The sequence below is a fragment of the Zalophus californianus genome, chromosome 12 (genome assembly GCF_009762305.2).
Source record: "Zalophus californianus isolate mZalCal1 chromosome 12, mZalCal1.pri.v2, whole genome shotgun sequence".
NCBI classification, from domain to species: Eukaryota; Metazoa; Chordata; class Mammalia; order Carnivora; family Otariidae; genus Zalophus; species Zalophus californianus.
This window is the reverse complement of record NC_045606.1, coordinates 43,698,961-43,711,382: the sequence shown is the minus strand read 5'-3', so window position 1 is coordinate 43,711,382 and position 12,422 is coordinate 43,698,961. Positions and strand designations below refer to the sequence as shown.

At 35.3% G+C, this 12,422-nt stretch overlaps 1 protein-coding gene across 6 annotated transcripts in view; it reads left to right on the top strand.

The window, feature by feature from the left end:
* THSD7A (thrombospondin type 1 domain containing 7A) overlaps positions 1 to 9,653 on the top strand; it is a 431,400-nt gene extending 421,747 nt beyond the window's left edge. For 4 of the 6 annotated variants that reach the window (XM_027574085.2, XM_027574087.2, XM_027574084.2 and 1 more), the window contains 4 exons: positions 129 to 211; positions 564 to 774; positions 3,209 to 3,296; positions 3,981 to 9,653. In XM_027574085.2, coding sequence (XP_027429886.1) covers positions 129 to 211; positions 564 to 774; positions 3,209 to 3,296; positions 3,981 to 4,065 — 467 coding nt within the window. In that variant the 3' untranslated portion in view covers positions 4,066 to 9,653. The remainder of the gene's footprint in view (positions 1 to 128; positions 212 to 563; positions 775 to 3,208; positions 3,297 to 3,980) is intronic. The other 2 variants (XM_027574086.2, XM_027574088.2) reach the window with 2 other exon arrangements.
* Positions 9,654 to 12,422: the final 2,769 nt, after the last annotated feature.

The window sequence follows — 12,422 nt, the reverse complement described above, 5'->3', positions numbered from 1 at the left end:
AGTTGCCCTCAGAAAAATCCATGGGGGTTCCCAGAGTAGTTCAGGATTCAAAGACAAGTCTATACAACACAGTATTTCTATCATTGCAAGAGATGCTACTTGTCAATATATGATTTTCTGTTCTGCAGGGGGCTGCTTGGTGGTGCGCCAGCCTGATGCTGACAGGTCTTGTAACCCACCGTGTAGTCAACCCCACTCGTACTGTAGTGAGGTATGTGTGACTTCATTAGGAAAGACAAGCCAGCTGCATTATTTGTCATCTCTTAAAAAGTCCACTCCCTCCTCCCTCCCCCCCCACCCCCCCAGAAAAAGCATGTCTTGGGGCCTAAAGATTTCTAGACCTCTCCTTTTGTCGATATAAACAATTCTGAATGTGCTTATTTCTACTGTTAAAATAATTTGTGAACAGGACAAAAAGTGTGCTCTTTTTTATGTAGCTAAGACAGAAATTACATATAGTAAAGTCCCAAAACAGTACTTCCTTAAAGCCTTCTCTTCAAGTCAGATCTATTATGCTCTCATCACCTTCTATGTATAGTAGAAATCCTCTTGTTCTCCTGCAGATGAGGACATGCAGTTGTGAAGAAGGGTACACTGAAGTCATGTCTTCTAACAGTACTCTTGAGCAGTGCACACTTATCCCCGTGGTGGTGATACCCACTGTGGAGGACAAAAGAGGAGATGTGAAAACCAGTCGGGCAGTACATCCAACCCAATCCTCCAGTAACCCAACAGGACGGGGAAGGACCTGGTTTCTACAGCCATTTGGGCCAGGTGAAGTGACTAGACAGTGTTGATGTAGAATCCTTTAGTTATACAGTTAACCAATGTCAAAGGGTTAAAATGAGCAAGCATTTTCACATGAGTCATCTGTACTTATTCTGATATTGCCATATAGCAAATGTTTTTACTATTATGAAAAAAGCATTCATGCTCAAAGTTCAGAGAAATGAAATTAATTTCCTCTTAGAAAAAAAATTAGGATATTAGTTATTTTGATCTCAGACCTAAATTTGCAAGTATAATTATGCTTCTATTGAACAAAGAACTCTAACAATGAAATATTAATTAGGAATAAAGTATATTGTCATTCAGAACTGAAACAAAACTCTAAAGACATTCAAGAATTTTTCATTTGACCATAGACTGGTAACAATTTAAACCTAAAATAGGAACACCAGTAATGCAGTGCTGTGCTCAGGGGTACTTGGTAGCCAGCCCAATTTCTATCGGCCCCTAGATTCGATAAACTCAAATAATAAGAATCTGTACTAGCACCAGATACAGAAGGGCAAGTATGGAGCCTTCCTGTCTAGATGGGATGATTTAAATTTGGAGACTGACCAGACCCTTGTCATACTAAACAGACATCCTTAATGTGTCTAGTAATGGACTTGAAGCCAAGACAGGGAAAAGCTTGAAGGCCTAATACAATGCTATCCCTACCCCGCACACGTTCTCTCCCTAGTTGGAATAAACTATATGCTTATTTCTGGAACTAAAGCTGGTGCTTAAAATTGTGCTGCAAGTGCTATAAGGTAGCTAAGATCATGGTGGCTTTTCTCACACCAACAGAGATTACTAGTTAATGACCAAAGGAAATCTCTAGGCAAAGCCAGACATAGTCTACTTTACAGTTGTTAGAAATATGAGAAAAGAAGGAGTCTGCATAGCACATCTCTATTTCTAATGCTTTAAGTCAAAACATTTTCCCTTATTGGAGAATCACTATTAGGATTTTAAGTATTTTCAGTATTTAGATGATTTAACCCAAATATTGAGATTCAACCACATTATCCCTGCCTTCATAAGGTTGTTAGGCTGAAAATACAATTTATTTTGCAAAGCTGACTTGTCTGTGCAAACCTGGGAAACTCTGCTCTCGGTATTTAAGATAGTGGACCTGCAAATGGCCATTAGCAATCTTGACCTTGACTAAGAATCCAAGCAGAACTTCTCAATCAAAACTGGTTTTTAAAAAGAGAACATTGTCATTTTATATATATACCTTCCCTAAAATGAGCATTTTAATATAATGAAATGGTTTATGTTCTTAAAAAGTATACTTAGACTCTGTTCTTGGTTTTTGAAAAACTCAAAGAGTATTTGTTGAAGAACTCTCAGGGCAGATGAACCCAACAGGAGTTGATTTTAAACCCAGTCTCTAATTTTTAAAATCTTTAGAATTGAAAAGAAGTATATTTAGAATATTAACAATTTAGTTCCAACAAATGGACCCCTAAGTTGATCTAGCTCTAAGTAGAAAAACTTTCACAGTACTGATTTATTTTTGATGCCTTACAAATATTGAATAAACCAGAGTGTCTATGGAGTCAATTTGCCCAATCTATAATTTTAGCACTAATATGTTGAATTGTATGTATGCAACAGAAAATATGTGTTGATGTAATGATCAAGTTAGGCAAATTTATTAATACTATCATCTAGTTGAAGTTTATTGTGAACACAAAACTAAGAAGCTCAAAGGAAATGAGACCAGAAAACCAAATTAGAAAAGTTTCTATCCTAATTCCATATAATAAAAAGTTAGAAAAATGTTATTTATAGTTAAAAAGTTATTTATAGGTTATAATCAAACTTGGCTATTTTACAAAGGATATTGTCGACTGAGCTTTAAAGTACAGTGTAAGTGTAAATTAGATAAAAGATTAATTCCCCCCAAAAATGTTAAGTATATTCACTTTCAATTCATCATAAAAAAAAGGTTAAAATGACAAAACTTATGTTCAAATACCTGTCTGCATTAACCCTAAGCTGTAGGACTTTTTGAAATTGCATTACTTTTCCTCTTTCCTTATAATTGCCATTCTCAATAAAAATAAGAAAATGTTTATTTAGCATTATGCATATATTGAAGTAAAATTTACATAAGTAGCTGCAAAAATTTAGGCATATGAACCTGAAATCTGAACGCAATTTGAATTGAAAAAATTATTTTTCCATTCAATTCTCACTGATAATTTATCTTTAATGAAGCAGCATCTAACTCATAGTAGCAGCTTTGCATTAATCATTAACTGTGCCTAAGCAATAATTCATTTTGTTTTGAAAGGATTTGGTCATATGTGACTGGTCATTGGTCATAGTTAAAGACTGTCATATATATATTCATATATACATATATATATATATACACACACACACACCAGACTAATGTAAATTAATAACTAATATCCATTCTTCTTAGATGGGAGACTAAAGACCTGGGTTTACGGTGTAGCAGCTGGGGCATTTGTGTTACTCATCTTTATTGTCTCCATGATTTATCTAGCTTGGTGAGTGATTAAATATTTCAAAATATAAGGGGATACAGATCTATTTCAGCAAAAACACTGTCCGTTGACTATAATACAGAAACAGCAATTTGTATCAAATAAGTATTCTACATTTAGTGTTCATCTGAAATTAGAAATAAAAATAGCTTTAGTCATAGATATTCTAAAAACTACCAAATAAGCCATTTAATATCTGAAGATGAGCCAGAGCTGCTCCAGGTCATCTCAAGTATGTTCCCCTTGGTTTTACAAGATAATATTGCTTTGTATGCTTATCGTGAACTACAGAGTTTGATACTGAATTACTACTGGAGAAAGATAGTATGGTGATACCTAATTTTATTCAAATATCTTTTTAAACATGTATTATAAATTGTGTATTTATAAAGATTTCCGGTCAAATACTAATGATTATACTATAGTATTATTTCCATTGTGAGGAATTTCATTTTTTAATTATCTTACGGTATAATAAAATATTCGAGAGGTTCTATTTCAAGGTTATTCAGAGCATTAAATAAGAAATTCAAAGATACCAGAATATTCAAACTTGAGGTTGAAATTAGGTCATTAGGCAGTTAGGCAACTTTATCAATGTATTTTGAATTTTTTCATTTAAGACAGTAAAATTTATGATTAAAGATGGCTTTTCCTTCTCCAATTATTTTTTATTATTATTTACAGCAAAAAGCCAAAGAAACCCCAAAGAAGGCAAAACAACCGACTGAAACCTTTAACCTTAGCCTACGATGGAGATGCAGACATGTAAAATAGAACTTACCCGGGCAACAACCAGTTTCAGCTTTCTGACTTTGCAGTAGACATCCGGCAGCCACAAAGCTCTTCATACTATGTGAATTCAAATGCATTGTAACTTTTTAAAAGAGCATCAAAGAGTGAAAATCAGTGTCATTGGAGATATCAAGACAGTACCACTTACATAAAAAAAAAATTTAAAAAAAAATCAGCCCTGAGAATTCTAGATTTAGTTGAGCATAGGCTGCATTCTGAGAGTTTTTTGTGATCTTTTCTGAAATCTACCAACTGACCATTCACTTTCATCTCTAAAATACGGTTGTGGAATTGGTCAGTTAGGATGCCTGATGCAAGCCTCTGTGGGCAGTGTTAACCCATAGTAACATTTTAGCATGAGGAGTTTATACCAAGATCTCTACAATACTATAGTCAAGCATAACATGTATACTCAATGGAATGACACACATTACTATGTCAGACTATGTACTTGTTAATAAGCAATTTTAATGGTGAATAAGAGATAAGCTCTAAGCTGAGCAGGAAACCCACTGAATAAATTCAGCATCTTGGTGGTTGATGGTAGCTCTCATTAACCTGCATTTCAGAGGCAAAGACTCTTTTATAAGACTTAATTCTTTCTCCAAAGTACGAATGCTGGACATGTACTAGTATCTTAGGAAAAAAAAAAAAGTCCTCAAGTTCAGTATTTTATAGTGGTTATTGTCAGGAAAACTAATTTACTTGTGTTAATACGTTTCTACTTTCCCTAATTTTCAAACTGGTTGCCTGCATCTCTTTTGCTATATGGAAGGCACATTTTGCACTATATTAGTGCAGCATGATAGGCACTTAACCAGTATTGCCATAGAAACTGCCTCTTTTCATATGGGATGAAGACATCTGTGCTAAGACTGTCATGGAGCCATTTGCAAGTTCTTACATCCGGAAGAGAATAAATTTCAGTTTGGATGGCAACAGGATGGAATTAGCTATCACATCTGCTGTCTACACTCTTCCTCATTGCTGCAGCCATTGTGAAATCGACAACATGGTGGTGATTTAAATGCTCAAACCCCAAACTCATTAACCCTTCAAAAGATGGATCCCTCTAGTTGTTTTTAATTGTACTTTGAAGGTGGTTTACGACTAGATTTTTATATTTGTTACCTTTGCTAAAAAAAGAAAAGAAAAGAAAAAAAGGAGCTGGTTGTCTTTTTAATTTTGAGCAGATGGAGAAAATAACGTCTTGATAATTTTTGTAACTAAAAGAACTCAAAATCTTGTGATTTTTTTCCCCCGATTTGGTTTTCCTAGTTTCACATCAAATGCATCCATAGTTTTGTCTTGCTCACTGGTAAAATTTGAAGCAGACTTTGTAGGATTTCAAAAACTAAAATGTTCAAAAAAGAATAGGTTGCCCCAGGGCTTCATTAAATATCTAGACCAAGGGTGGCAAATGTTTTCCGTAAAGGGCCGGATAGTAGGTATTTTCCGCCAGGCCTGCGTCACACCTGCTCTGTTCTGTCATCAGGAAGACGCGGGTGTAGACAAGACACAGGCCATAGAAGAATGAGCATGGCTGTTTTCCAATGAACATTTCTTTGTGACAACAATCAGCAGGCCACATCTGCAGGCTGTGGCTTGCGAACCACTGGTCTAGAAGTTTTTTCAGTGCTTACCTCTCTGTTGTGTCATCTTTTGCTTTCATTCATTTACCCTTAGAATGCCATCAGTGTTTAACTTCAGAGGTGAAAAACGGTCATTAAAGTTTATCAGTTTTGGAGGTAGTTCTATTTTTCACACATGTAGCCCTGGGAATGGCACGGTGAAATACTATCTAATTTGGCAGACTTCTTTTGTATGAAAAGAAAAAAAAAAAAAATCAAAAGGTGCCATTAAAAAGCGATTCCATTTTTCAGGCAACATTTACTGCAACAACCTTTTGTAGAGGGGAGGACATTAGGTTTTCAGGTCTTTTAAAAATAATGTAATAAGCTATTTTATTTTAGACGTAGCTGTGTTGCTATACAACTGGTTTAGACTAGAAGGTGTTTCACCTTCAAGTAGAGTTTGAACTCCCCCTGCTGTTCATTAGAGTATTTGCAAAGATTACAAAAGACATCAGATTAGGATGTCCTCGCTCCCAAATAGAACAGATTTCTACCTATCTCAATATGAATTAAATGTGAAAACCACTAATTCCTTACTCAACATTCACTGTATTAGGCAAAGCAATCACTTCAAAGCACACAGGTGGTCACAAAGAGGAGCATTTTACTTTAAACCAACAATTTAAACAAGGCAAAGCATAAAAACAAATTCCATTGCATCGGTCTTATTGAAGAGGAAGACAAAAATAATACCGTTGCTCTAAAACTGTGATTGCTAGTCTAGGTACTCAGGGGTCTTCCAGGTATTCCTCAAGTTGATCTCTTTGAATAAAATAAACTCCATTTGTCCAAAATGGTTGAGAAAGAATCTATTGCAGTTACTTGAAGAATTTAGCTAACGGCCTTAGAAAATGTATGCAACACCTAATAACTTTGAAATTACTGAATAATATGTTGTTGCTATTAAAGCTATACTTAGGATACTGTAAAATGTCCTTAATTCAAAAGGCCTATCAGTATCATCATCCAATCCATACTCTAAGAATTAATGAATTGATCAAAACTATAAAATTTTATGAAAATACACGATTTTATTCATAAATGAATTATACTTTGCAACACTACCTATACGGAGGAGACTAGTTTCAATGGGACCTAAAACTAGGGAACATATTAGAAGTTTACCGTTAGGATTAATACTGGGTGCCCTCTTGTTAGAAAGATGAAAGGAAGGGCACGTAGCCAGCTGGCTATTTTGGACAAATGAAGGTTACTATATTCACGTTTAGAACATGATAATAGCCTTATTTTTGTTCCTGGCATGAGTCAATGAGTTAAGTATGTTACTGGAATTTCATCAAAACCTTATTTCTCCTGTTCATTCTGACAATTCAGGAGGGGAATATAGTAGTAACTAGTCTGTTGACACTTTGCCTTACCAAAATGGCCCATGAGCCCAAAAAGATTTAGAACTACTGCTCTATAAATCTGAAGGTCTGCTTGGTTTAAAAAAAAAAAATAAGAAAAATAATGACACAGTATTATGTACAATTTTGTTGGACTATTTCAGTACAAACCACATAGAATTGGCACAACTGTTCTCTCTTGAAAGGGGTTTATTTGCTTATTAGTACCTAAGCTAAGATACCGACCGTAATTCTTATTTGCAAGCCTTTTTGAGGACACTACCATGTAGCTTAAAGTCAATTTGTAAAAGGACCGCATAAAAGCATGTTCTTAATTACTTGTAACAAAGCACAAATTACTCATAACAAGACAAATTTCTTGAATTATCACATGTAAGACACTCTGCTAGGCACTGTAATACAGTTGTATACCTATGTATCTAAGACACTGAAAAGAAGGGAAAAGGTTTCATGAGTGAAGACAGCACCTAAATCACCCTTGACTCTGGATTTGTTTCCAGTGTGGTATTTTTCCTGATGGAAAGTCCACATCTCAGGCCATACTGTTAGGCTTTTGCTGTAATCCTCCTCCACCCTCAGGGAGGTGGCAATGTTCATTTGGCTGAACCAGAGCCCTGTTAAGTTCCTGAGCATTTCAAGATAAAGTCACTTACCCAGAACTTCTTACAGGGATTAACACTTCTCAGTTTTTTTGTTTGACCTCCTCCGAATCCCTATACCTTTGCTCCTTATAATGATTTTCTCTGGTCTCTCTCTACTCTGCTTACAACTAATCTTATCTACTTTTCTCAGAACTACCTTCTACTAAACATGCTCAAATTTTTAAATAAGGGGGGGAAAAATGAAGGTGAAGGTCTCTATTCACCACCTATTAGAGTCAAAGTGTCACTAAGCATGTGAACATCTTGATTTAAACAAAATATACTGGTCAAAGACAGGAGTAAAAAGGTAAGGAAAGATGTAGAAGATATGCCCCCTCAAAAAAAAAAAAAAGACTTTCTGTAAATATGTCCGTTTTTATACTCTATTTAGTACAACCCAGTATGCTCCTACCTCCACCTTGCCTCTGTGTTCATGACCCACCCTATAAGACAGTAAGGCAGGCCTGTACCTTACAGAAAGGAGAGCCCATTCCTGGGCTTATTTGGAGTTTGAATAGATTTTCAAGAATCATGCCTCCAAAATGATCTGAGATCTATTTGTAAAAATATTACCAAACTCAAATGTGTTTCGTGTTATATTTTCCCCACTAAGACTGAGGGTGTTGAAAGGAGAGCAGTATAGGAAAGAATCTGTGAAGCATCTTGTCAGAAAGTGAGTTTTCCTGGGTCTAGTTTAGATGTGAGAACAAAACACACCTGCCTGTCCCACCTGGTCCTATCTTCAGATGGCCGTGACTGCAGAAGAGGATTTTGGGGTCTGAAACTGGAGTGGGGGCCTAGCAAACAGGACTCTTTATAAAAAGGATGTTTTGCATTGTGATTACAGTAATTCTGTATCAGCAGGAACACTGAAAATGGTTACGTCTACGTTATTAAATGAGTAAAACAAATGCTAAGTGGATAGAGTTAACTTTGTAGTTTTAGGTTTTCATGCTTCTACCAAGCCAGATCCTAAAATGGGCAGTATATGAAGACTTTTAGTTCGTGGCAGTCATGTTTTCAGCGATCAAAATCTCTAGTCTAGTTAGAATGTAACTGTCAGTCTTATTGTGTTTTGTAGACTTTTTTTTTAAAGCAATAGTTTCTAGATCCTCTACTTTGAACCCTCAATGAAATTTTCACAACTATTTTTCGCAATCTATTTATGTTTATTTTTAAAAAGTAAACATTAAGATTCCCTTTCTGGTACTTTTCCTGCCTATTTGTAGCACAGATTTGAAGAGATCAGTATCGGTCATTGTAAAATATAACTTTATTAAATTTGCAATATGTCTTTATATAAATTATAATTCCCTAAATGTGTTTGTTAATTTAATTACCTGAATATTTATTTGATTTAAGGAGGCAGCTGTCTAAGAAGTTTTTGTTAATATTACTTTGTAAATTGTGTAATGTAATTTATTTTAAATTATGTACATTTCTTTTTTAACGCACAAAATGTCTATGTACAATTAACTACAGATATGAAAATTATGTCACTAAGCTTTATTCAGTTAATACAGATGGCATGTGAAGATGTAATATGCTTTTTTACATTTTCATATGGGTTATTTGTAAATAACTGTTGCTGACAAACATAAACATGGAAATCATTTTCATTCTACTCATGTGTACTTTAATTTGCATCATTTGCTGTTCATACATGGGTTTAAAAAAAATTATTTCATTGACTATCCAAGCCCTTTTACTACTCTATTGCCTATTCCTGAGCCTTTAAAAACCAAAACAAAAACAACTCCAATTGAGAAAGTTTGAAAGATGCAAACCTTAACTTTAAAAGTCTGCTGAGGGATGTCTGGGTGGGTCAGTCGGTTAAACGTCTGCCTTCAGCTCAGGTCATGATCCCAGGGTCCTGGGATCAAGTCCTGCATTGGGCTCCCTGCTCAGTGGAGAGCCCGCTTCTCGCTCTGCCTACTTGTGCTCTCTCTCTCTCTCTCCGTCAAATAAATAAATAAATAAAAATCTTTAAAAGAAAAAGTCTGCTGAGACCACCACATTAATCATTATGGACAAATGACATCTTAGTTTCCAGTCAAAAGAGAGCACCGGCAGAGAATAGTAAGAGACTCTGGAACAGAGCCCAGCTCCTCTTGCCCCCTCAGTCAGGGGGCAGGCCTCTCCCTGTCCCTTCTCCCTATGCCTACCAATAAAAGACCAAACCGAAAAAACAAGGTAGGAGCTCACACTTAAGAAATTAAGATTCCCTCAATTCCCCTAAATTAAGATACACACATTCACAAACTCTGAAAGGGATGCACATATTAGATAAGTTATTGCCCATGTAGCTTGGAGTTAGAACATTTTCTGAAATAGTTGTTTGCTGAACATTTTCTGAAATAGTTGTTTGCAGGGAACCCTTTAATCGCTTAGTGTATGAACCCTTCAAAATATGCAGCTAACCGCAAATGCTGGACAAAAAAATCCATTCCATATTGTTCATTACAACTGAATCTAGATTAAAAAAATGTTTAAATGTATCACCCAAATTATTCCATATATATGTATATATATGTAGATATTCATAGTCAAATTGCTAACTTCAGTTTTTATTTTGCAACTCTAATTTATGTCCTGCAAACACAAATAGGAACATGACTGGTCTATATTCTAGATTTGCTTCTTCTGAGTATCTAGTGATCTGTCATGAAACTCTGAACATATTTCAAAGAAAAGCCAACACCTACTTCAATGTACAGTTCTCATCGGCGTCAATTAGTCTCAAAAGAAAGGAGATACATACAAAATGTTTAAATGCAGTCATGTTTCTAATATTGCAGGGGTTTGTTTTTTTTGTTTCTTCAGATGACTTCCCTTTTCCCTCTCTACCTTACTCCATAGCATCTCCCTGCCAAGGCAGCGCAATTTAACAATCTGACGTGTGTCCTGCCATATTTTTCTCCTTGATCATATGACCTTACAAACATGCTGGGGACAGGGAAGCAGGAGAGGAATAGAGAAAAATGGGCTGAATTTAGTAGATACACCAGAAAATTGTTTCCTTTCCCGTGTATATTGCTGTTTTCAAACAAGTAAAATGGCCTTTGCCCTTCTCCCAAACCTGGGCAACACCTGAGGCAAATTCCACAGCTTTTGGGTCACAATTTGAGTTTTGAAAAGTCCCAATCTCATAGAAAACACTAAAGACTCCACCAAAAAACTATTAGAAATAATAAATGAATTCAGTGAAGTTGCAGGATACAAAATATACAGAAATCAGTTGTGTTTCTATACACAAAATAGAGAAATTAAGGAAATAATTCCATTTATAATTTCACCACAAAGAATAAAATACCTAAAAATAAACCAAGGAAGTGAAAAGACTTATGTTCTGAAAGCCAGAAAACATTGATAAAAGAAATTGATGATACAAATAGATATTCAATAATCATGAGTTGGAAAAATTAATATTGATAAAATGTCCATACTACTCAAAGCAATCTACAGATTGCATGCAATCTCTATCAAAATAGCGACAGCACCTTCCACAGAACTAGAACAAATAATCCTAAAATTTGTATGGAACCACAAAAGACCCCAAATAGCCCAAGCAATCTTGAGAAAGAACAACAAAGTTGGAGGTATCACAATCCCAGATTTCAAGATATACTACAAAGCTGTAGTAATCAAAATCATATGGTACTGGCACAAAAACAGATATGTAGATCAATGAAACAGAATAGAGAGGCCAGAAATAAACCCACACTTAAATGACCAATTAATCATGACAAAGGAGGCGGAAGATACAATGGGCAAAAAACAGTCCCTTCAGTATATGGTATGGGGGAAAACTGGACAGGAAGGAAAGAAGGAAACTGGACTACTCCTTACACCACACACAAAAATAAACTCAAAAGAGATTAAAGACCTAGATGTGAAACCTGAAGCCATGAAACTCCTAAAAAATAGGCAGTAATTTCCTTACATTGGCCTGAGTAACATTTTTCTAGATAGGTTTCCTGAGGCAAGGGAAACAAAAGCAAAATTAAACTATTGAGACTATACCAAAATAAAAAGCCTTTGCACAGAGAAGGAAATTATCAACAAAACAACAAGGTGACCTACTGAATGGGTAAAGATATTTGCAAATGTTATATTCAATAAGGGATTAATATCGAAAATACGTAAAAACTTACACAACACCAAATAATCTGATTTAAACAGAGGATCTGAATAGACATTTTCCCAAAGAATATATACAAATGGCCAAAACATGAAAAGATGCTCACCACAACTAATCATCAGGAAAATGCAAATCAAAACCACGATGAGATATCACCTTATACCTGTCAGAATGGCCAGACTCAAAAAATAACAAGCGTTGGTGAGGAGGGGAGAAAAAGAAACCCTCACACGCTGTTGGTGGGAACATAAATTGGTGCAGCCATGGTGATAGTACAGAGATTCTTCAAAAATTAAAAATAGAAAAACCATACAACCCAGTAATTCCACTACTGGGTATTTACCCAGAGAAAAGGAAAACACTAATTCAAAAAGACATATGCACCCCTGTGTTTACTGCAGCATTATTTACAACAGCCAAAATATGGAAGCAACTCCTATCCATCAACAGATGAATGAATAAAGAAGGTGTGGTATATATACATGTGGGATAGAATATTACTTATCTATAAAAAAAAAATGAGATCTTGCCGTTTGCAAGAACAGTGATGG